The following is a 24,604-nucleotide window of genomic DNA, read 5'->3' as shown; positions in this document are numbered from 1 at the left end:
ATCAGTGAAAATTTCACATAGCCCATGGCCATAAGAAGTATACCACTCTGATCTCATCCTTGGTCCCATATTGTCACAAGGCAATCCTTCCTCACGTCTGAGGATCACGGTGACCCCTCAGTTTATCAGGTTCTTTTTTTTTTTTTTGGCTGCGATTGGGTCTTCATAGCTGCGTGTGGGCCCTCTCCAGTTGCAGGGAGCTGGGGCTGCTTCTCGCTGTGGTACGTGGGCTCCAGGTGCACAGGTTCAATAGTTGTGGCTCTCAGGCTCACTAGCTGTGGCTCACGGGCTGCAGAGCGCAGGCTCAGTAGTTCAGGCGCACAGGCTTGGCTGCTCTGTGGCATGTGGTATCTTCCAGGACCAGGGTTCGAACCCGTGTCCCCTGCGTTGGCAGGCAGATTCTTAACCACTGCGCCACCAGAGAAGCACCTATCAGGTTATTTCTTGACTCAACTAACCCCAAACCCTAACACCAGTTTAGGGGCTGGAGAGAATTTACTGGTATCTTCTCGGAATACAAAATGAGAGGTTTCTTGCTTTATTAAACACTCTTTACATCTGAAAAATTGAAAAATGTTTTCTACACATTTATCCCAATCCTTTTTAGTAGTTTTGAATAGGGATGGCAGGTGACGGTGGGTAAAGGGGTATTTTTACAACTGTCACTACACAACTCATTTACACATCTTCCCTAACCTTTCCTAAGGAGTGTGCTGGATATTGTTGAATAATTATAAATTATGTTTTGTAGTCACTACAGTGTAAGGGGTTTCATCTTGAAAAATATGTTTGGACTCCCAGAACTAATTTTAACTGCTGGAAATGACTTTTTTTTTTTTTGCGGTACGCGGGCCTCTCATCGTTGCGGCCTCTCCCGTTGTGGAGCATAGGCTCCGGATGCGCAGGCTCAGCGGCCATGGCTCACAGGCCCAGCTGCTCCGCGGCATGTGGGATTCTCCCGGACCCGGGCATGAACCCGTGTCCCCTGCATCTGCAGACGGACTCTCAACCAATGCGCCACCAGGGGAGCCCGACTTATTTTTTTTGAAAATACAGTTTATCGTTAATTTTCCTTCCATTTCTTTTTTTTTTTTTTGCGGTACGCTGGCCTCTCACTGCTGTGGCCTCTCCTGTTGCGGAGCACAGGCTCCGGACGCGCAGGCTCAGTGGCCATGGCTCACGGGCCCAGCCTCTCTGCGGCATGTGGGATCTTCCTGGACCGGGACACGAACCCATGTACCCTGCATCGGCAGGCGGACTCTCAACAACTGCGCCACCGGGAAAGCCCTCTTTTTCTTTTTGTCTCCAAAGTGTTCAAAATACCTGCTTACATAGAGAATTATGTGCAGGTATTTTGAGAATCCAAAGATGTACAAGACATGGACCTTTGCCCTTTCAAGAAGAATAAGTAATAAGGGTTAATAGGGAAAGTGAAGTAGCCCAATGGTAGCACGATCAGCCTTGAGATAACCAAGAAATAACTCTGTAATTTTAATCAATTCGTAAGAGTTATTGCGGTGGGACCTAGTCCTACCAGTCCATTTGTCAAAGCCCTCTACCGTGTCCTTCACTCATTAAAAAGAAACAGTTCTCATAAGGTCAAACCAGGCAAAATATTAGTTGTCTTTTCTTCTAATTTCTCCTGTTCTCTTTTCCCCTGATCCTCTCTCTGGATGCCATCCATACCTGTTCCTTTTCCCATTCGGCTTCTCTTTACCATTTTTTCTTGTTTACTCGCTCATCCCGGTCTCCCAACCGTTTGCATCAGCCCGCAGGAAGTTGCTCCCTCCCCAACTCTTCATTCCCAGAATCCACCCAACCGGGTTGTATTGTGTACATTTTAGAAATGAGACTCAATGAAAAGGCCCAGGAAACCGGGCACTGTATTTCTAAATCCCATCTTTCTTAAATGCTTCAGCTACACCCAAGGCCCGATGGAGGAGACTGGGCTCCTTGCCCAGGTGCCAACGATGTGGAATTATCAGCCTCAGGCAGCCCCAGCTGACGAGATAAGGAGCAATAATGACAGCAGTAAACGAGGCGAAGCCCCGTAGGAGCCGCGAGCTTCTCCACAGCAGCCAGAACGTGGATCCTCCGCCCCTCCCACGCTCTCCGCCCTGGCTATCACGATCGTGGTGGGAGGGGAGCAAGATGGCTCCGTCCCTCCCCGCCCACGGCAGCCTGGGCGTAGGGGCGGGGCCCCGCGTGTCACGTGATCGCCCCGCGGGCCGCGCGCCCTCAGCCGCCTCAAGCGCGCGCAGGCTGTTTGGCGATATCGCAGATACTGCCTCTTCCCTTCTAGGGGTGTCTTCTCGTGTCCCCGCAAAGTCTGGAGGCTCTCTCCCTGCAGCCGAGGGCCGGAGCGGGGCCAGGAAAGGAGGCACTGGGCCGTGCAGAGGCAAAGGGTCTGCGGAACGAGGTCCCTGCATCCCGCGCCGAGGCAGGAGGTCGGAACCCCCAGCGAGGGGCTGGGCCGGAGAAGCCCTCGCGGGCGTCTTGGGGGACTGTCGGGCGCCGACGGCGAGGCTATTGGGGAGGTTCGGGGCATTCCACCCTGGCCATGGGCGGCGTGGGGACCAGCAGGTCCCTTCGGGGCTCCGAGCATTTGACTTGGGCATTTTCCGGGTTTCCCATCGCCACGTAGCCTCGAAGCCAGCAGGACTGAAAAAAAGGCTGCAGTCCAATGTTCTCTTCCCTCTGAGGAGAGGGGCTGAGCCCGTCCGCCGGAGGGGACTCGAGAGGGCTGCCCCGGAGGTGGCCAGAAGCAGAGGTTGAAGAGGGCGGCGGGAGCGGAGAGCGCCCTTCTTGACCATCAAATGCCTCTCGTGTTTCTCTGTCTGCTGAGTGGGCTTGGACGCGCTGACCACGCGGGAGGAGGGACGGACGACGCTCGGCGGGCTCTGACCGTGCCGCTTTCATGTGGCTGCTGACGGGGACCCCGGAGGGAACGGGCATGGGGCGAAGCCTCGCCCTCTCCGCTCCGCACCTCCCGGGCTCCGGGGCTGGCGATGTGGAGACGTGAGGGGACCCGCGTCTGCTCCGGGTTCTCCAGGTCTCTACCAGGCACCCGCGTGTTCCTCCGCGCCCGAGGCAGGAGAGAGTGGCGCGGAGGTCCGAGGCGGGCGCACGGGCGGGCTAAGACGGAGCTGAAGCTCCAGCCTCGCCATGGGCCATAACGGCAGCTGGATTTCCCGAAACGCCAGCGAGCCGCGCAACGCGTCGGGCGCCGGGGCTGAGGGCGCCAACCGCAGCGCGCTCGGGGAGTTCGGCGAGGCGCAGCTGTACCGTCAGTTCACCACCACCGTGCAGGTCGTCATCTTCATAGGCTCGCTGCTCGGTAAGCCGCCCGCGGGGGCGCCTCCCGGGTGGGCTTCCCCGAGGGCGCAGGCTCGGAGAGCCGGGATCGGGGGTCGCCAGAGCCGCCGTGGGTTTCGGGGTGCGTGGCAAAAGTGCAGATAGTTGAAGGAGGTTTAAGAACGTCAGGGTATCTGAAGGGAAGTTAAGCAGGGAGGGTCGACTCCAGCCCCCAAGGTGGAAGCAGAATTCCGGTAGGGCTTGGTCCCGGCTGGAGGGTGGGTTACCTGGTCCTGGGCCCCAGGCGGCCCTTGCGGAACGCTTAGGGATGGGCACAGGGTTGTGCCTATCACATGCCTTACCTCCCGGGTGCCAGGGCAGAGCTCTGGCTCGACCTCTTGTTTACAAATAGCGAGCAACGAAGCTTCTGTTTTGTTGCTGGTGACTGGTGTGTTTTGCGCTCCATCTATTCCCTGTATATAATTTTTTTTTTTTTGCGAGCCTTATTTTGCGCATTTTTTAAATGGCTGGCTTCTTCGGAACAGCAACCTGCTGGTAAACAAACCTGTGGAGTTAAACTCTGTGTTGCCTTAGATATTTTTAAACCCCTAAACAAAACAAATCCCAATGTACTTCTTTCCCTATTTTTTGTTTATTCTGAAGTACAGCATAAAGACAGGATAAAAAACACAAAATGCCACACACGACAAATTTAGGAATACTTGTTAGGGAAAGAAAGTATCAACGAACTGAAATGAGTGGTTAGTAAAAATGTCCACTAGTGTGAGAATTACTTGTACTTCTGGTAGCTACTCTTTATATGATAAATAATACAATGAATATTCATTTTTGTTGAGATTTGTTGAACATGTTGCATATTACTTGTAAATATGTGGCTTCCTTTAAAATATGAATTCTCTGATGTGCCGTTTATAAGGATGTAAAAAGATTGTTCGTAATTATGTGCGATATTATGGCCAAGAGCAGTCCTAAAGTTTCATAGTAGGAATAGATTACTTTTTTGTAGACACCTGTGAATTATCATGGAAACGAAGATACCCGACATCAAAAAGACTATAAAACATCAACTATACTTCAATTTTAAGAAAGAGAAAAAGAAAGAATAACACAATGTAATACAAAAAAGACTATGGAAGAATTGTGTTTAGAATTTTACTTTCGCAGCTTCTCTAATTGTCATCATCCTGTCCCACTCTAGCATAATATTTATCTTCCATTTTTTGTCATGAGGGCATTTTCAGGAGTTGACATCAGTGGGGCTATGTGTAGATTTGTTTGTGTATGTTACAATGTGTTTTTATGAGTGGAATGTAAATGCACATTAACAAAGCGAAAACTTGTGTCCCAGATATCTTCAGTATTCATTTAACAAGCAAACACTGAACACCTACTGGGTACCAGGCACAGTGCACCGTAGATTTTTTTTTTTTTTTTTTTTTTGCGGTATGCGGGCCTCTCACTGTTGTGGCCTCTCCCGCTGCGGAGCACAGGCTCCGGATGCACGGGCCCAGCCACTCCACGGCATGCGGGATCCTCCCGGACCGGGGCACGAACCCATGTCCCCTGCATCTGCAGGCGGACTCTCAACCACTGTGCCACCAAGGTAGCCCTGCACGGTAGATTTTTGAGAGTTAAATTCTAGTATTGTCACATTGACTTAAAGAATAGGTTATTGGGGAGGCAGTAGAAGTGGCTGCATTTTTATGTCTGCATTTGTTTTGCATATATATAGAGAGAGAGAGGGAGAGAGAGTTTGGTTGTTTTGTTTTGTTTCTCCCATTGGTAACTTTAACCCTGAAGAACGATGGTGCCAGGAGAAATTTTCTCATAGTTTGACTAAAAATTTGAGTACTATTGAAATAGAACAGCATGTGTATACAGGGCGGAGTAAATAGTGCACATTTAACAAATGTTTTGCTTCCCATGTACTTTCTTTTGTGGTACGCGGGCCTCCTACTGCTGTGGCCTCTCCCGTTGCGGAGCACAGGCTCCAGACGCACAGGCTCAGCGGCCATGGCTCACGGGCCTAGCTGCTCCGCGGCATGTGGGATCCTCCCAGACTGGGGCATGAACCCGCGTCCCGTGCATCGGCAGGCAGACTCTCAACCACTGCGCCACCAGGGTAGCCCCCCCATGTACTTTCAATTCTGGTAACTTGCATTGGATACAGGAATTCCTAGGTAAATCTGCCCTTAATTCAACTCTTTTTCCACACGGCACTTTAATTGACATGCAAACACTGCTTCTGTGGATGTCTTCAAAGAGGAGACTGATTTTTGCCCTTGATCTTTGGTTATGCTTGACTTGGCCTAGCCAGGATTCCCCCTTACCCATGACTTAGGCCCTCCTAAGAGACTTCCATTTGCTCCTTTTTATTTTCAGAAAAAGTATAAATATGGTTAAATTTCTAGAAATCAAAAGTCAAAGAACTTGTGCAAGATTGAAAGGCATGTCTGGTTTTCTTAAAAGCTTAACTATGTAACGTTGCACTGTGCACTTGTTTCTGGTATTCTTGATTCATTGTTCTCTGAGGATTTGACCCATACAGACATGTCTATGTCATCAAATCCTGGTAATGCCAGTTGAGGCTCAGAGCTTAAAGTTCCAAAGCCATGTGCAGTCAGTTGCAAGGCAAATAAACTTGGGAAGCCTAGTTTCATGAAGCCCAAAAATAGAGAAAAATTATCCCAGAAGAATCTAGAAGGCTGAAAAGTAAATAGAGGATGGAATAGCATCTAGAATAGCATATGACACTGGTTTAATCTACTTGTTTCCTCTGTGCGCAAACATGGACAAATGAGTTTTTTCCCTTTACATAAATTCAAACATACTTCCCATATTCTCTATATAGAATTTTTCATTGGGATTTCCAGAGGCCTACTATTATGTGAAAATAATTTCTTTGTACTGTTGACATCTTACAGCTCTTTTTGAAAAGTGTTTTAGTGCCCTGTATGAGGGAAAATCCCCAACAACTTTTAATAACTATAATATATCCAACCATAGGGGACGTTATTTGCTGTGTTGAAAATGAACTCGAGAATTGATAATGTTCAAATAATACCTTTTGAAGGTTTGTGTGAGCTAGTGTCTCAGCCTTCTTTATGCAACATCTTGGGATATCTTCAGATATACCATAGGTTTTGAAAGAGAGTCAAATAATTTAGATTGCCCTTTGATAAATACATGGCGCATACCACTTTTAGTAGTGAACAATGTGAAATCAAGGACTCAGAAAGAATTGGAACCATCATTTCCAATAAATGTTTTGCATTTTACTCCTCAGAGTTGATCTTTCTCTTTATTTTTCCCCACTGTCTTTGGATTCACAATCCAAGTGCCTGGAAAGCTGGACCCCTCTCTGGTGCTTTGACTTGAAAAAGGTCAGTGGTTGTGACCTAGTCTGTTACCTCTAAGCTCCTTCTGGACAAATTGCCTGTTATCTGTTGTTATCATCATTGGAGGCATTTAGGAGATTTTTATAAATGCATTTGCTCTTATTTAAAGAAAATCACTGTAGACAACAGCCAAGAAGTGTGTCTCCTACCCTGAAATTTGTTTTAAAATAGAGAAATCAGCCTGCCTTCCTCTTGCCAAACCACTGTATGTATGGTCTCTGTGTTTAACCTGTGTCCCCTTTCCTTAGCAATAGTCTGTAGTGAACCTTTGGGAAGTTGATGACCCCAAGTAAAGGTCCAAGTTGTCTGTTGTATGATTCCTTGAGGTGGTTATTGAAGTAATCATTTCAAAGGAAAGGCGGGGGTGGTGGTTACTTGTTGAATTGATTTCACAGGTGATATGGAGAAACACCATTTTTGCTCATGGTAGTCTATAATATTTCAACTAAGTTATATTGGGCACCAGCAGTGTTCATGGTACTTGTTCGACAGAGAAATATACTTGTGCTTTTGATACTAGTTGAAATTAACCAGGTAACAGCTGGATAATTCTTGGAGTTCCTTAGTTAAATGTTTGATAGAAATAATGTTACTACCAGTTTGTGCTCATAATGCATAATTACTAGGATGTTTTTCATAATTATATAAATAATATGTTAGCCATAATTATAGCCAATAGTAATGTAATGTCAACAGTCTATCTATCTATATATATATAACAATATATGATAACAAATATATTGGCCATAATTATAGCCAATGATAATGTAACTATCAACAGCCTTATTATACCTGCTTTTTCTGTTTCTGGTGTGCCTAGAAACGTAGTAGACTACATCAAGAATAAGGTGTCCTGAATTGACCTAAGGAGTTTGAAATGGTGAGGTCAATAGTTATCAGCCTGGGTAGATGAACTCCTAATATACTGACTAAAACTGCCTCATGTTGCCATTGATTTCCATATGCTGTATGCATTCTGCCACCCCACTGTTTTGTAATGTAATACGTTAAGCACAGGAAAGCAGTCTGGCCTCCATCTGAATGAAATACTTGTGGTAACCCTTTGCTTCTCCTTTCTAGGCCTTCAATGGACAGCTTCTACTTTCCAATTCTTCTGGAAATTAAATTCTATGAAAACTTAAAAAACTTTATGGAGATTAAAATTCATATATTACTCATTTCAGCCAATTATAGTATACAGGTCAGTGGTTTTTAATATATTCACAGAGTTATGTAACCATCACCACTATGGAATCCCAGGAAATTTTTATCACCCCCTCCAAAGAAATCACATTTGCATTAGTAGTTGCTTCCCACTTTCCCTAAGTACCCTGAGCCCCAGCCAACCACTAATCTACTTTCTGTCTCAGTGGATTTGCCTCTACTGGACATTTCTTATGTATGGAGTCATAAAATCAGTGGTTCTTTGTAATTGGCTTCTTTCACTTAGCATAATGTTTTCAAGGTTCATTCATGTTGTAGCAGATACTTCATTCCTTTTCTGAGGCTGAATAATATTCCATTGTATGGATATACCACCTTTTCTTTATCCATTCACCAATTGATGGACATTTGGGTTGTTTCCACTTTTTGGCTGTTATTAATAATGCTGCTCTGAACATTTGTGTAGTTTTTGTGTGGACATAATATTTTCAGTTCTCTTGGGTATTTAGCAAGAGTGAAACTTCTGGGTCATACGGTAACTCTAAGTTTATCCTTTTTTAGGAACTGCCAGACTGCTTTCCAAAGTGGCTGTGTCATTTTCTATTGCTACCAACACTGTATCAGGGTTCTAATTTCTCCACATCCTCACCAACGTTTGTTATTATTTGTCTTTTTGGTTATAGCCATCTTAGTGGGTGTTAAGTGGTGTCTCATTGTGGTTTTGATTTGCATTTTCCTAGTGACTAATGATGTTGAGCATCTTTTCATGCTCTTATTGGCCATTTGCATATCTTCTTTGGAAAAGTGTTTGTTTAGATCTTTTGCCCATTTTTAACTCGGGTTGTCTTCCTGTCAGTGAGTTGTAAGAGTTCCTTCTACAGCTGACCCTTCAGCAATGCGGGGGATAGGGCCATCGACCTTTGGGCAGTCAGAAATCCAAGTATAACTTTAGTCAGCCCTCTGTATTCATGGTTCCAGCATCCGTAGAATTAACCAACCGTGGATCATGTAGTACTGTAGTACGTATTTAGTGTAAAAAAATCTGCATATAAGTGGGGCCACGTAGTTCACAACTGTGTTGTTCAAGGGTCAACTGTGTATTCTGGGTACTAGACCCTTATTGATACATGATTTGCAAGTATTTTCTCCCATTTTGTGGGTTGTCTTTTCATTTTCTTACTGGTGTCCTTTGAGGCACAAAAGTTTTAAATTCTGATGAAGTCCAATTTATCTAAAATTTTTTGCTGTTGCTTGTGCTTTTGGTTTCATTTCTAAGACACCATTGCCTAATCAAAAGTCATGAATATTTACTCTTACGCTTTCTTCTAAGTGATTTACAGTTTTAACTCTTACATTTAGGTCTTTGGTCCATGTACATTAATTTTTGTACATACTGTGGACTAGGTGTCCCAGCACCATTTGTTGAAAAGACGCTTCTTTTCCCATCAAATTGTCTTGGCACTCTTGTTGATCCTGTGAAAACTTTTGTTACCATTGTCCCACTGAAGGATTTTCGTAAACCTTTGACAAGGAATAAGTAAGAGGAAAATAAATCTTTTCCCCCACTGGCAATTTACTTTATGTGCTTTAAAAACATGATCTAGAGACTTCTCTGGTGGTTCAGTGGTTAAGACTCCACGCTTCCACTGCAGGGGGTGCAGGTTCAATCCCTGGATGGGGAACTAAGATCCCGCATGCCATGTGGCACGGCCAAAAAAAAAACCACCAAAAACAAATAAACAATATCGTTGGGAATTTATGTAACTGAGAAAAAAATTAATGTCCAGTGTATTAATAGAGACATACTTAAATATAATCAGTTAATTGCTTTTTTCTGATTTCCTGGACTCTTCTACCTAGTCTAGCAATTAGACCCCTTTTCATGTGTGCTAATGTGCCTTGTCCCTGTTAGGGCTCAGTCATTTGTAACTGCTAGGATGTTAGTAAATGATCTGGCTACATCATAACTCTGCTACACTGCTGTCACCTAAAGCAGCTAACTCCAAGAATAATTGCAACAATTTCACCTTTACAAAGGTTTCTACAGCAGTGAGCTCATTGGAGCAGAAAGACTAAAGTTTGGTCCACTGTTTTTTCTTTTATCTGATCCTGTTTTGTTCTGGACCTCAGTCTGTGGTCACGTGCTAAGGAAATACAGGACTCCTTTGTTTAGGATTAGAAATGTAACCCTCTCCAATCAGAGCAGTGTTTATATCATGTTATACTATTCTTTTACAGGTATACCTTGTTTTATTGTGCTTCACTTTATTTTGCTTCAAAGATAATAGAGTTTTTTTTAACAAACTGAAGGTTGTGGTAACCCTGTGTTGAGCAAGTCTTTTGGTTCCATTTTTCCAATTGCATTTGTTCACTTTGTGTCTGTGTGTTACATTTTGGTAATTCTTACAATATTTCAAACTTTTTCATTATTATTATAATATTTGTTATGGTGATCAGTGATCTTTGATGTTACTGTTTTAATTGTTTGCGGATGCTACGAACTGTGCCCATGTAAGTCTGCAAACTTAATCCATAATGTTATGTGTGTCCTGACCAATATACTGCCTGGCCATTCCCGTCTCTCCCCCTCTCCTCCGTCTCTCCCCCTCTCCTCCGGCCTCCCTATTCCCTGAGACACAGCAATACTGAAATTAGGCCAGTTAATAATCCTGCATTGGCCTCTAAGTGCTCCAGTGAAAGGAAGAGTTGCATGTGTCTCACTTTAAATCAAAAGCTAGATGATTAAGCTCAGTGAGGAAGGCATGCCGAATGTTGAAATAGGCCAAAAAAAAAAAAAAGGCTCTTGTGCCAAACAGTTAGCCAAGTTGTAAATGCAAAGGAAAAGTTTTTGAAGGAAATTAGAAGTGCTACTCCAGTGAACACACAAATGTTAAGAAAGAGAAGCAGCCTTATTGCTGATATGGAGAAAGTTTTGTTTGGATAGATGATCTTACCAGCCACAACATTCTCTTAAGCCAAAGCCTAATCCAGAGCAAGACCCTAACTTTATTCAATTCTGTGAAGGCTGAGAGGTAAGGTAGCTGCAAAAGAAAAGTTCGAAGCTAGCAGAGGTTGGTTCATGAGGTTTAAGGAAAGAAGCCATCTCTATAACATAAAAGTGCAAGGCGAAGCAGCAAGTGCTGATGTACAAGCTGCAGTAAGTTATGCAGAAAATCTAGCTAAGATAATGAATGAAAGTGGCTACACTAAACTACAGATTTTCAATGTAGAAAAAAACAGCCTTTGGTTGGAAGAAGATGCCATCTAGGACTTTCACAGCTAGAGAGAAGTCAATGGCTGGCTTCAAGCTTCAAAGAACAGCCTGACTCTCTTGTTAGGGGTTAATACAGCCGATGACTTGAAGTTGAAGCCAATACTCATTTACCATTCTGAAAATCCTAGAGCCCTTAGGAATTATGCCAAATCTATTCTACCTGTGCTCTGTAAATGGAACAACAAATCCTGAATGACAGCACATCTATTTACAACATGGTTTACTGAATATTTTTTTTTGGGGGGGGAGCTATCTTTTTATTTTATTTTTTAAATTTTTATTGGAGTATAATTGCTTTACAATGTTGTGTTAGTTTCTGCTGTACAATAAAGTGAAGCAGCTATAATTTACTGAATAGTTTAAGCCCACTGTTGAGATCTACTGCTCAGAAGAAAAGATTCCTTTTAAAATATTACTGCTCATTGACAGTGAGCTCTTGGGCACCTAGTCGCCCAAGAGCTCTGTTGGAGATGTACAATGAGATTCATGTCATTTTCATGCCTGCAAACACAACATCCATTCTGCAGCCCATGGATCAAGAAGTACCTTAGACTTTCAAGTCTTATTCCTTAAGAAATACATTTTGTAGTGTTATAGCTGCCATGGATTGTGATTCCTCTGATGGCTCTGGGCAAAGTAAATTGAAACCTCCTGGAAAGGATTCGCCATTAAGAACATTTGTGATTAATGAGAAGTCAAAATAACAACAATTAACAGAAGTTTAGAAGGAGCTGATTCCAAGCCTCATGGATGGCTTTGAGGGGTTCAAGACTTCAGTGGAGGAAGTGATCGCATTTGTGGTGGAAATAGCAAGAGAACTAGAATTAGAAGTGGAGCCTGAAGATGTGATTGAATTGCTGCAATCTCATGATAAAACTTTAATGAATGAAGAGTTGCTTCTTATATATGAGCAAAGGAAGTGGTTACCTGAGATGGAAGTTACTCCTGGTGAAGATTCTAGGAAGACTTTTGAAATGACAACAAAGGATTTAGAATATCACACAAATTTAGTTGATAAAGCAGTGGCAGGGTTTGAGAGGATTGATTCCAGTTTTGAAAGAAGTTCTGTGGGTAAAATCCTATCAAACGGTATTATTACATGCTACAGAGAACTCATTCATGAAAGGAAGAGTCAATCGATGTGGCCAACTTCACTGTTGTCTTGTTTTAAGAAACTGCTGCAGCCCCCCAGCCTTCAGCAACCACCACCCTGATCAGTCAGCAGCCATCGACGTGGAGGCAAGACCCTCACCAGCAAAAACATTATGGCTTGCTGAAGGCTCAGGTGATGGTTAGAATTTTTTAGCAATAAAGTATTTTTTTAATATATCTGAACACCTATTAAATAGATTTTCTCTTTTAGACACTCCATTTTACAAACACCATTAGGTATAATTAGTAAAGTATTATGAACAATAAAGTTTGTAGATATTTTTAAAAAGAGTTTGGAATAAAATGTACCCATTGAAAAATTTTGAAATATGGCAATAAAGTATTTTTTAAATTAAGGTATGTACATTGTTTTTCTAGACATGCTATTGCACACTTCATAGTCTACAGTATAGTATAAACATAACTTTTATATGTACTGGGAAACCAAATAATCCATGTGACTCACTTTACTGCAGTATTCCCTTGATTGCATTGGCCCAGAACTGAACCCACAGTATCTCTGGGGTATGTCTGCATATGTTGACAGTTAAGGTATAGTAGAACATTTTTGATGCTGGTAGACAAAGCAACTAATTTATTGTTTGGAATTTTCATCTTTAATTAAATTTTTTTTTTTTTTTTGGTCCTAAAGTCTCAACTCCAAATATTCACGGTTCTACAAGAAATATCCTTTTTATTGGGTGGAATTTTTTAGGAAGGGAGGAAATTTGTCTCAAAATGGGAACAAACAGATGTGGCTTTGTTTTTCTCTGGGGTGTCCAAGTCTCTGAAATTATCTCTTCTGCAGAGTTTGCCAAAGAGTTTCTCTACATGTCATTTTTCTGAACACGCCATTTAGATTGGTTGTGACTGGAAGCTATTGTGAAAACCATTTTATTGTCAAGGAACTTCCAGATTGGCTGGGTGGAAAGTCTTTATCAGTCATAAAGTGTAAAAACTTAGAGGAATTTTTGGCTAGGCTGAAAGGCATGAGTGACTCTAGGTGAAATTTAGAAGTAAGGATTTACCCTAGGCAAAACTAAAAAGTAAGAAAACTATCTTCGGAGAATCAACACCCATTTTCAGAGTTTTTATGTTCTCGTATTCACTCCATCTCTTTTCAGATACCTCTTGGTTTCTTCTTGTCCTTGTGGGTGCCCAGTGACCTTGTCCTGAATTACTTACGTGTCCTCTCTCTTCCAAACTTAACAGAAATTGAATTCCATTCCCTCATGGTGGCATGCTAAATAAATAAACCACTTTTGATGTACATGTTAACAGATGTTATTGCATTAATATATTGACCATTAAGGGTACTTTAAAAAAAAGAAGTTTACTATCTTAAGCAAAAAGGGTGACTAAGTTGAGCATTTCATATGTTTGACAGGTGTTGAGGAGGAATGGGTGGAGTGGATCTTTTTGGAGCCCCTAGTGACATCATCATATAGGTAAGCCTGTTGTTGCATGTAGGGCATTTAGAAAAGTTGAGGGTATAAGCATACACCTGGCATGTAAAGGAGCAGGAGGGTATCAGCTGATACTAGTGTCTTATTCTTTTTTTTTATAGTTTTAATTCCCTCTTTTATAATTTCAAATGTATTATTTCAGATTGTTATCTTGGGATGCTTATTGTGTCTGCTGATTCTCTCTTATGGTGGATCATTTCCTTGAATGTTTGTAAGTTTTTGATTGTGAGTCCATCTCCTTTTTCTGAAAGGGACTGTGAGGTCTTGGCTGCAGAATTGGCCTCCAGAACAGTCTCACGTTTGCTCCTGCCAGGTGTTATAGGGTTGTCACTAGCCCAAGATCTCAACCACAGGAACAGGCACATTTCCTTGCCATCTCTCTGAGGTAGAGGATACAGTTTTCACTCTCTCTTTCACTGAGGTGGCCACTCTTTGAGGATTCTGGATTTATGCAGGGCTTTCCATTCCAGCTACCTGCTTCAGGGGGGTCCAGGCTCATTCAGTCTGTGTGTGGGTGTTGAAACCCAAAGTTAGCTGTGAGGTCCTAGTTCCTGGTCTGAAAATCACCCCTCAGTGCAAGCTCTTGGGTCTCTCTTTTAGGCAACTGGGGATTTCCTTTTATTTCTTATAAACTCAGCTATGAATTTAAAGATGTCTTTTGTTTTATCCAGCACTTCTAGTTGTTTGTAGCAGTGTTCTAAGTTCTGCCATGTTGCCAGAATCAGAAGTTGGCGAATAAGCAAAACATATTAAAACAGAAGGTGGGATGATTGCTAGATTTGATTCTAGGAGATATGCCCCCATCAAATGGGGTGGTGGCATCAGGTCAGAATAAGAATACCTTGAAAGATTAAGGAAAATAAGTTAGAAAGTGGATAAGGGCAGAGCTCAAGTAAGTTTAGGAATCTAGGCTAAAGAACATTAAGAGTGTGTCAGCCATAAAAAGGAACGAAATTGGGTCATTTGTAGAGATGTGGATGGATCTAGAGACTGTCGTACAGAGTGAAGTAAGTCAGAAAGAGAAAAACAAATATCGTATATTAACGCATATATGTGGAACCTAGAAAAATGGTACAGATGAACCAGTTTGCAGGGCAGAAATAGAGACACAGATGTAGAGAACAAACGTATGGCTACCAAGGGGGGAAAGTGGCAGGGGGAGGGTAGTGGGATGAATTGGGAGATTGGGATTGACATATATACACTAATATGTATAAAATAGATAATGAGAACTTGCTGTATAAAAAAATAAATAAAATTCAAAAATTCAAAAAAATGCAAGTAAGATAGACTAGAGAAAAATATAACAAAATATTAATAATGTGGATGGGCTTTATGGGTAAATGAACATGTACTATATTCATATTCATAATAAAACATAAAATGAGATAATGTATGTAAAAAATAAGAACATTAAGAATATGTATATTTGTTTATATATTGCTGATATTTGACCATTTCAAACATTTGACCTTTTTTTTTTTTTTTACTACAACTTCATATGGTTCAAACTGAGGTTTTTTTTTTAAACAAACATTTGGGTCAACATAAATTAGGGTTAATAGCATATTTTTAAAAATTTATTTATGGAAGAGCTACCTGATTACAAAATATTAGAATAGAATACTTATACAAATTCAAGTTGGATATGAAGAATGGAATCCCTGTTTTGTGGGCAGGGGGTTACCTGGGGAGTGTAAAGCAGTCTAAAGTTAAGTGGGAGTTTTTGAAAGAAGAGTGTTGAAACCCATGTATATTAAAATACCTGTTTCCGATAAACAGTGTGGGACTTCCGTAAATTTTTATTGAATGTATGAGTGAGTAAAATTTGTGTTTTTCTTACTTTACACTCATAAACCATTAAAATTGTTTCTCTTTCCTTGTAATCCCATAGTTCCTGGGTGTCTGAGAATGTAGCTCCTAGGTCAAATGCAGAACCCACAACTTTGAGGGTTAATAGGATAGAGGTTGGGGGCACACTTGGGATTTTTAACCAAAATAGTCTTAAACCTAGTTTTAACCATTATACTTGAACTAGTGCTATACCTGTTGTGTAACTGACTATCTCCTCGATGACTCCTTTTCCTAGACTTAGGTCAATTAGTAATTGCAGGACTTAATTAATTATGCAGGGGTTTTTTTTGTTTTGTTTTTGCGGTACGCTGGCCTCTCACTGTTGTGGTCTCTCCCATTGTGGAGCACAGGCTCCAGACGCGCAGGCTCAGCGGCCATGGCTCACGGCCCCGGCTGCTCCGTGGCATGTGGCATTTTCCCGGACCGGGGCACGAACCCGTGTACCCTGCATCGGCAGGTGGACTCTCAACCACTGCGCCACCAGGGAAGCCCAATTATGCAGTTTTGATTTGTGTTAGTTTAATTCTACTAAATTTCTACCACGAGGCTAGGGCATTATAAAGGATTACTGACAAAGGGAAAATAAGTAAAATAAAGCTTCCTTTAACACACTGTAAGGCATGGACAAGACTGAATAAGCCAAGGGTGTAGCCCTGAACCCTCTTAATTAACATCCCCCTCCCTCCAATACGTACACACACACACACACACACACACACACGCGCGCGCACGCGATTTCTTTCAGGAGACCTCTAGAACCAAAAACTCTTGAATGTTCCTGCTCAGGAATTTTGTTTTCTTTTGCTTTTGCATTTACAAGCAATTTCCAGGAAAATGCCTTCAAATGGACTCAAGCAATATTTTCATTGGTGGCCACACTTGATTCTGAGGAATCTTGGGAAGCTTCTTTGGGCCTATGTTGAAAACTTGCTTCACCAAATCTGAGACACCTGAAAAACTTTCAGGTTAATTTGAACCACTAACGTCTAGGCACCTTAGCACTTAAAATAAACTTCTAGTAATGGTTTAACATCAGTTTTAGAACTCATTTTTTTAAAAAAAATTATTATTTCTGATGAAAGGTTTCTCCTGAGGGGAAAAATTATAGAGGTAGAGGCAAAGCATGAAACCTATAAGGTTTCTCTTTTGGGCTTCTCTTTCTCCTTTTTTTTTTTTTTTTTTGAGAGGTTTTAAAAATGCAGAAAAAATATTAACAAATTACAAGCCCACCTTCAGAAATAACAAATGGCAACATTTTGTCATATTTGTTTCCTATATTTTTTATTTTATAAAAATAAAATGTTAAAAAATAAATAAAATGTTATAGGTACATTTGAATCTCCCCTCATGCGTCTCCCTAGTCCAGTTGCCTCCTTCTCTTCCAGCGCTGATGGCTACACTGAATTGGGTATCCAGTGTAAACTTCCTCCCTGTCTGTGTCCTGGTGGTGCTGCCTGATGCTGGCCTGCAATCAGGTTTTTGCCAGTTGATGCTTAGTCAGCACCTGTGGCAGGGATAGATGACTCCATGTGCATTGTTGATTTCCAAGAAATGGTCACCTTATCTAGGAAGACAATATATGTGGGCAGTTTAGGACCTTCATAGAGGGTCTTTAATAGGGAAAGACAAGGAGAGTGTTGCTAATGGGAGATGGATGCTTCCTGTGCAGTGCAGGTACCCTTGACTCACCTGCCAAATGGTAACTACCAATCAGAATACTGCTTTAGCCTTACCTTTACACTGAGTTTTGTAGTTTATAACAATACCACATTATTCCAGTCCATCATAATATGAATTATGAAATAATGTAGGCACAATTTTCTTTTTTGCGTTTTTATTTTCTTAGCGCATCCTTTCCCTCTAACAGCACTGCCCTCCCTCAACAACTCATGTTCATACACTGGGGAGCCTCCCTTCCAGTATTTATCAGGGCTCTTAATTGCAAACAACAGAGCCTATTGTCAAAAGAAGACAGAGCTATAAAAGCATTCAGGAAAGGAAAACATTTCATTTACAAAGACGGATTGCAAGGGAGTCAGGTTTTTGAAGGACTGGCTTGACAAATGAAATATACAACAAACAGTTATTTTAAAAGAAAGCTACCACAAGATTACCACATTTACAGTTCCTATGTTCAGTGTGGGGGAAAAAAGCAGTTATCTCACGTGAGTGTTGTAACCTCAAAGATTGTGTCATGTCTTTGGATGGCAGCACTGTAAAAGTCAAAGCTGCAAAACAATAAAGTTGTTTTTATCAGGAGTCAGTCAGTTACAGGAAAGGTTCACTATTTCAGTTATTTTGGGGACCAGAGCTAGATAGTGTGATCCTGTGTCTTTTTACTGTTTTTATTTTAGGGGAGGGGTGGGGCTCAGGGAGCAGGTGTATGTTTGTTTTCTCCTGACCAGGGAACATAAAGTGCACATTTTTGCATAATGTAGCAGGGCAAGGTGCTTTACTTCTACACCAAACTAGCCAGTTGATGAAGAAAGAAATTTCTTTCAGGGTATTAGGTTGCTTACAGAATTTATGGGATTCAGGGAACCAAGCCTGGATGCTACAGAGCTAGGGGCACAGTTAGGAAATACGCACAGCCATACCACTAGTTCTAGCAGAAATGAAGCTGTTGTCTTGTACCACCAGTGATGTAGGGATTAGACTCTAGAACCCTACGACATAGCTGGCTCCGAAGAACAAAAGGTATCTGTAATCCTTCTGTACTTACGAGAAAACTTGATGACTGCACCAGCCACCACCTCACATTAATCATGTCTGCTTTTCTTGGGAACATGTGCTGGGCAGAACTTGGATATAAGCCTGCACTCTAACTGCAAGACAGTCTGCGAAGTAGTAATTTTAGCTTTCTAGCCTTTGTAGCAGAGGGTAGCAGATGGTTGGAAGATTATGGAATGAATATTTAGTGAACCAAACTGTAGTATGTACTGCTTTCTACTTTCTGTGGTTCCTTATATGACTGCCCCTCACAGTACTCTGCTTAGCCCCACACCTACCCTGGGAGGCAGTGGTGGGCACATGACCCAGGCCTTGCTGGTCCCAGGATCCTATTTACCTGTTTTCAGTGATTAGTCCAGGAATGGGTCGTGGGAATCCAAGCTTGGTCAAAGCCCTTGATATAGAGATGCTGGTAGAGAAGCCCTCTTTTTCAAAGGGGCTGCTAAGCAGGGATAAAGGAAGCCCAGAACCATCTGGTCAGTAGAGAATGAGGGCAGAGGTGAGGTGAGAGGAGGGTGAAGGGTGGAGGGAGACAGAGAAAGTATTCTGATGATACTGTGTGAGTCCCTCGAGGTCCTGAGCCTGCGTTCTCCAATTACATGAAGCAAAAAAAACCCAACATCTCCCTTTTTGCTTAAACTTGCGTGAGTTGGCTTCCTGTCATGCACAGCAGAAATATCCTGACTGATTTCTATAGTATTGTTGTCACCATATCCTGCATTTGTGTAAACAAGTTCAGAGGGGTAGTGACTTGCTCGTGAGCACACTCCCACAGCCAGGCAGGGCCTGATGCCATGAATGTCTGATGCCCAGGAAAGAAGAGCGGCCGAAACCCAGAGCCCTGAGTTGACCAGGAACCAGAGATGGGCTGACAGCTGGGGAGATGCTCATGGACACTGAGGGTGACTATAAGTCTGGCAGTGCAAGAGGTCAGGAGTGGAAAGTCGTCCAGGAACGTAGAGGAGGCTGGAAGCTGCATGTGCACGTGCAGGGGCAGAAGCCCAGAGGAGACTCTACTGGACCAGGAAATCAGTGACATTGGTCCTGAATCAGCACAGAGCTTCTGATGCTTCTTTTCTCTCACTTAAACATTGTTTAAAAAAAGAAGTTACTTACACATAAATAGTTATTAACAGTTAATTAATATAAAAATTTAGGGACCAGAAAAAAAAATCGAGCTGTGTTAGAAAAGGGAAAAACTGCCGTTGTTAGATGCAGCGTCCCAGGAGATGATGAGCTCACCAGGCTGTGGGTCATAAGCTGGCTTCTGTTTCCAGAGTGTTTATAGAGCTTCTGGGGAGGTCAGCAGGCAAGGCTGTGGCTGAGTCCTGGGAAACACAACACTTATCACAGTCAGTTGTGGGGTGTGGATGACATCCACAGACGCCAGGCAGGTATATGGTTGGGGAAATGAGCTGCTCCCCGTTTTCTGCTTTGAATTTCACCATGGCCAGTGTCCAGCTCTCAGGATGGTTGAAGCAGATCACTTCTGTGAGGGGTGAGATGCATATCCTCAGTTGATCCAAGCCCAGGGCATGGGTGGGACAGCAGGAGATTTGTCAGCACAAAGTCCAGGCATTCAAGTGCAGGGAAGAGCCTGGGCCAGACTCATGTGGGCATTGTCAAGTTAAACAAACAATTCATAAGTTCGTTCTCGAAGTCTGTGAGTCTGTTTCTGTTTTGTAAATAAGCTCATTAGTATCATTATTTTAGACTCTGTATGTAAGCTATATCATATGATTTTTGTCTGTGTCTGCCTTACTTCACTTTGTATGATAATCTCCAGGTCCATCCATGTCATTGCAAATGGCATTATTTCATTCTTTTTTTAAAAATAAATAAATAAATAATTTATTTATTTATGGCTGTGTTGGGTCTTTGTTGCTGCACATGGGCTTTCTCTAGTTGTGGCGAGTGGGGGCTACTCTTCGTTGTGGAGCGCGGGCCTCTCACTGCAGCGACCTGTCCCGCCGCGGAGCACGGGCTCCAGGCATGTGGGCCCCAGCAGCTGTGGCTCCTGGGATCCAGAGCGCAGTCTCAGCAGCTGCGGCACATGGGCTCAGCTGCTCTGAAGCATGTAGGACCCTCCTGGACCAGGGCTCGAACCCGTGTACCCTGCATTGGCAGGCAGATTCTCAACCACTGCACCACCAGGGAAGCCCTATTTCATTCTTTTTAATGGCTGAGTAATATTCCATTGTATGTATGTACCACATCTTCTTTATCCATTCATCTGTTGATGGACATTTAGGTTGCTTCCATGTCTTGGCTATTGTAAACAACGCTGCAGTGAACATTGGGGTGCATGTATCCTTTCAAATCATATTTTTTCCCCAGAAATATGCCCAGGAGTGGGATTGCTGGTTCATATGGTAGCTCTATTTTTAGTTTTTAAAGGAACCTCCATACTGTTCTCCATAGTGGCTGTACAAATTTATATTCCCACCGACAGTGTAGGAAGGTTTCCTTTTCTCTACACCCTCTCCAGCATTTATTGTTTGTAGATATTTTGACAGGTGTGAGGTGATATCTCATTGTAGTTTTGATTTTCATTTATCTAATAATTAGCAATGTTGAGCATCTTTTCATGGTTACAGGGTTGGGGGGAGGGATAGACTGGGAGTTTGGGATTGACATATAAACACTACTATATTTTAAATAGATAACCAACAAGGATCTACTGTATACTACAGGGAACTCTGCTCAATATTCTGTAATAACCTAAGTGGGAAAAGAATTTGAAAAAGAATAGGTACATGTATATGTATAACTGAATCACTTTGCTGTACGCCTGAAACTAACACAACATTGTTAATCAACTATGATCCAATATAAAATAAAAATTAAAAAAAAGACAATACAAAGGCAGAAGGCACACAGAAAGTGGCAGAAGGTGGAAAGAAGCAAAGCAGAGAGGTCCCGCATAGTTTCTGGATCACCTTTCAGTTGAACATGCCAAGTTCAATACTTGTAAAGGCCATTGTCCTTGCTGTTCTCTCTGCCCTGGAATGTTCTTCCGTAGACACATCCTGTGGCTGGCTTGTGTTCATCCTTTAAATTGCAGCTCAGATGTCCCCTCTTCACTTCTATCACATCCTGTTTATTTCCTTTACAGCAGTTACAACCCTAGAGATTGTCTTGTTTGTTCAGTGTTCTGTCTCTCTCCATTAGAATGCAGAGCCATGAGGATACAGAATTTGTTTAATGCACTGCTGTGTCTCCAGCATCAAGAAGAGTGCCTGGCATATAGTTGGTGCTCAGTAAGTGTTTATTGAATGAGATGCTTGGGGACAATTAAACAGAACAATTAATTAAATAGCTACTATCTTGATTTACATGCCTAGGAGCTTTCTGACCTTGAATTTTGCCCGCAGCCAGGACTCAGATACACACAGTCATATCCAGTGGCTGGGAGCGGTGCTCATAAAAGCCAGGTATCTGGAGGGACAGCAGGTCTCTTGATAGGAAATCCACAAGGACATACGTTATAGCCTGATTTAATTCAGAGCGAGCCTGTGAAATAAGACAGGCAGCCTTTTGAACCTGGCAGCATAATGTGTATGAGGATGTCACGATAGCTTTCAGAGGCTTTTGGATCCTAGACAAAGAGTGGTTGCTGAAGCAGCCTGGGGCCATGATGCTCCCTGTGGGAGAGTGGCTGAGAGGCAGTGTTGCCATCAGGGAGCTACAGGTGGCATTTGGCTGCCTCTGCTAAACAGGTGGCTCCTAGGTGTGTGAGATCAGAGTGGTGCGCTGGAGTTTCTATCAACTGTTAGGGAACTACCGTCCATCCTTCCACCTGTCCATCTGGGAAGCTCCGTGGTGGGAATGGGGATGTGAATAAGGTCTGAAAACAACAAACAGAATATTTTGATTCTAGCCAAGTGTTATGGGTTGTGCACCCCTATCCCCCCAAAAAGATATGTAGGAGTCCTGACCCACAGTACCTCAGGGTGTGACATGTGGCAGTAGGGTCATTGCAGATGTAAGCACTTTCAATGGGGTCATACTGGAGTAGGGTGGGCCTTTAATCCAACATGACTGGTGTCCTTAAAAGAAGGCAAAGTGAAGACAGACACATGGGGGAACAGAGAAAGAGGTGAAGGCAGAGATTGAGTTATGCATCTGTAAGCCAGGGAACACCAAAGGTTGCTGGCAAGCCATCGGAAGCTAGGAAGAAGCGAGGAAGGATTCCCCTACCGGTTTCAGAGGGAGCATGGCCCAGCTAACACCTTGATTTCAGAGTTCTAGCTTCCATAACTGTGAGACAGTAAATTTCTGTTGTTTTAAGCCACCCGGTCTGTGGTACTTTATTTTGGCAGCCATAGTAAACTAATACACCAAGGCAACCAGTGAATATTAAGTTGAAAACCCTGATTTTTGCACAACTAAAAGCAGCGGGTTTTATAAATGAGTCAGACCAAGTATCTTCAGCTATCGGAATTGAATCAGTGTAATAAAGGCTGGTCGTCACCTCTTCAACTGGTGTACACACAGCTTTCAGCACCTTTTTAAAAATTAAACCTTTTATTTTGAGGTAATTGTAGATTCACATGCAGTTTAAGAAATAATACAGAGAGAAGCTAGGTACCTGTTACCCAGTTTCCCCCAGTAGTACCTGTATGGCCCGTGTGTATGGTGGGTACAATATCATAACCAGGATGTTGATGTCAATACAGTCAAGATACAGAACACTTCCATCACAGCAAGGATTCCTCTTGTTGCCCTTTTATAACCACATCCATTTTCCTCTCACTCCCACCCCTTCTTACTCGGCAACCACTAATTTGATCTCAATTTCTATAATTTTGTCATTTCAAGAGCATTATATAAATGCAATAATATAGTGTATAACCCTTTGGGATTGGTTTCTTCACTCCATATAATCCCCTGAAGACTGATCTAAATTGTGTGTGTCAATGGTTTGTTCCTTTTAATTTCAATTACATTTATATGACTTCTTAAATGAAAGCATGGGCAACTCTGCAACGTTTCTGGTTATTCTTAAGTCCCCAAACACTCTCAATTTAGTACATAATGTGCGAAAGTCTGATGAAAGAGGTAAAACACAAAACTTGATTGAAAATGAAAAACTCCCCCCTTCCGCGATCCCCAGTCCAGGCCTGTTGCCTGGGAGAAACTTGAAGTTGAGTAAAGGAGTCTGGTTGGCTTCCTTCCCCATCTTGAGCTTCTGGGCCAAGGTTTCTTGACCTTCCAGGACTGAAGCTGAGGTGGGGCTTGGTGGTATAAAGGTGGAGGGGGGAGATGTAGCAGGGACAGAAAAGACCAGAAAGACTCATCCTGTTGTAAGTGCCTTCATGCTATCTGGACTGTCACCTGTCCCGTGATGATTGTGATACCCTCCCGTATTCTTGGTTGGTAGGTTACTCTGTCCTCAGCCCCTGTGAATGCTGCTGGACCTCCAGCTTCTTTTTGCTGAGGGCTGTTTGCCGCTGCAGGTGACCATCTTGGACAAACCATGAGCTGACCCTATGCCATTGCTCGTACACTGTGGCCCACATCTGATCCAATGGAACATACATGGATTCTTAGCCCCAACAAATTCTGGAAGTGCAGGCTGCCTGCTCTAGCCTCTTCTTTGAGCCACTCATCAGCCCATCTCTTGCGCTGTAGGTTTTTCAGACAGGAGCCAGTCACAATTCTCTATGAACCTCAGTTGCAGGGGACACACATCAAGCTGTCTGCATGGGCTTGTTGAAGCCCCTTACTAGGGTTGAGGGGAGAGATGGTTACCCCTCTGCTTCTTGCCTGGGTGGATAGGACTCAGTGCCCGACCACAGCCCTCCGTCTATTCTTTTTTTATTTTTTTTTGTGGTACGCGGGCCTCTCACTGTTGTGGCCTCTCCCGGGAGCCGCGGAGCACAGGCTCCAGACGCGCAGTCTCATTGGCCATGGCTCACGGGCCCAGCCGCTCCGCGGCACGTGGGATCCTCCCGGACCGGGGCACGAACCCACGTCCCCTGCATCGGCAGGCGGACTCCCAACCACTGCACCACCAGGGAAGCCCCTTCTATTCTTTTATATCCTCCAGGTGGGTGAGGATTCCAGTATTATAACCACTTGACCATAACTTTGAAAAATTTGCATCTTGATCTGACACCTTACTTTGGTATTCTCTATCTATTGTATCTTGATGCCTTGATAGAATTTTCCAATTCCAATGAGAAAATAGTATGTTAATTTAGAAATGCTGTTTTTCCTACTTAAAATTCATGAAGCAACTTTGTTCA

General features: G+C 42.9%; 1 protein-coding gene across 1 annotated transcript in view; it reads left to right on the top strand.

Annotated features, from left to right (window-relative positions):
- The first annotated feature begins 3,165 nt into the window (after positions 1-3,165).
- Positions 3,166-24,604, top strand: part of GPR176 (G protein-coupled receptor 176) — an 89,720-nt gene continuing 68,281 nt past the window's right edge. Inside the window, exon 1 of the mRNA XM_065872745.1 lies at positions 3,166-3,337. Coding sequence (XP_065728817.1) covers positions 3,166-3,337 — 172 coding nt within the window. The remainder of the gene's footprint in view (positions 3,338-24,604) is intronic.

Source organism: Phocoena phocoena, chromosome 2 (genome assembly GCF_963924675.1).
Source record: "Phocoena phocoena chromosome 2, mPhoPho1.1, whole genome shotgun sequence".
Lineage (NCBI taxonomy): Eukaryota > Metazoa > Chordata > Mammalia > Artiodactyla > Phocoenidae > Phocoena > Phocoena phocoena.
This window is presented reverse-complemented; position numbering and strand designations above follow the sequence as displayed.